This window comes from Corapipo altera, unplaced genomic scaffold (assembly GCF_003945725.1).
Source record: "Corapipo altera isolate COAL_440 unplaced genomic scaffold, ASM394572v1 151, whole genome shotgun sequence".
Taxonomy (NCBI): Eukaryota; Metazoa; Chordata; class Aves; order Passeriformes; family Pipridae; genus Corapipo; species Corapipo altera.
This window is the reverse complement of record NW_020884976.1, coordinates 372534-373717: the sequence shown is the minus strand read 5'-3', so window position 1 is coordinate 373717 and position 1184 is coordinate 372534. Positions and strand designations below refer to the sequence as shown.

Genomic DNA, 1184 nt, shown 5'->3' with positions numbered 1-1184 from the left:
CCGCAGCAAGAGCAGCGCGGAGCTGCTGCGGGGGCTGGTGGTGTTGGGGCTGTGCGCCGTGGAGCCGCTGGTGCAGCACAACCGGGAGGTGGGTGGCGGGGGGGGGCTGACTGGGGGAGTCGGGGAGGCTGATCTGGGGAGCGTTTGTCCCCGGCTGGTGGGGAGCTGCCGGCTCTGGACCGGCGGGGCTCTCTCTCCGGGGCCGCCCGCTCCGGGAGGTGTCAATTCCCTTCTGATGGGTTCTTACTCCGGGGAGTCCCTTTTTGGGAGTGCGAGTCCCGCGATGGGGACTGCCCTTTCCGGAGGTGCCGGTGCGGGCTGGGGGTTCTCTCGCTCCGGGGATGCCTACTCCAAAAGAGTGTCGGTCCTGGGCCGGGGGTCTTACGCTCCGGAGGGTGCCTGTTTTGGAGGATGCCGCTGCGAGCCGGGGGGCTCTCTCTCCAGGAGGTGCCCATTTCGGTGGGTTTCGGTCCCAGACCGAAAGGGCTTTCGCTTTGGGGGATGCTAAACTTAGGCCGGGTGAGCTCTCGCTCCGGGGGTACCCATTTTGGGGGGTGCCGGGATCCTGGGCCAGGGGGTGCCGCTCCAGGGCTGGAGGGATGCCCGTTTCGTGGGGTGCCGGTCCTGAACCGGGGCCTCTCGTCCTGGGAGTGCTCATTTCGGGAGGCGTCAGTCCCCTTCCGGGGGGACTCTTTGTCCGAGGGATGCGTGGGCTGGGGTCTCTCGGTCCAGAGGGGTTTGGGGGATGCCAGTCCTGGGTCGTGGAGTGCCGGTCCTGAGCCGGGGAAGTGTCGCCAGGGGAACTGCCCGTTTTGGGGGATGCCGGCAGGCTCTCCCTCCGGAGGGAAGAGAGTGCCCGCTCCGGGGTGCTGAGCCGCCGCTGTCCCGCAGCTGCTGCAGTTGTGCCAGCGCGTGCTGGGGCAGGCGCTGTTCGAGCGGCTGATGAAGATGACGTTCTACGGGCAGTTCGTGGCCGGGGAGGACCAGGAGGCCATCAAGCCGCTGCTGCGGCGGAACCAGGCGTTCGGCGTGGGGGCGGTGCTGGATTACAGCGTGGAGGAGGATCTGCGGGAGCGCCGGGACGGGCGGTGAGTGCGGAGCCGGGACGGGCTCCCATTGGCTGCGCCTGCCCGTCCCCCCGCTCCCATTGGCTGCGCCTGCCCGTCCCCCCGCTCCCATTGGCT

The 1184-nt window shown here is 69.3% G+C and overlaps 1 protein-coding gene across 2 annotated transcripts in view; it reads left to right on the top strand.

Moving 5' to 3' along the window:
• The first annotated feature begins 6 nt into the window (after positions 1–6).
• Positions 7–1184, top strand: part of LOC113957737 (proline dehydrogenase 1, mitochondrial-like) — an 11986-nt gene continuing 10808 nt past the window's right edge. For both annotated transcript variants that reach the window (XM_027665478.1, XM_027665477.1), the window contains exons 1-2: positions 7–88; positions 892–1088. In XM_027665478.1, coding sequence (XP_027521279.1) covers positions 943–1088 — 146 coding nt within the window. In that variant the 5' untranslated portion in view covers positions 7–88; positions 892–942. The remainder of the gene's footprint in view (positions 89–891; positions 1089–1184) is intronic.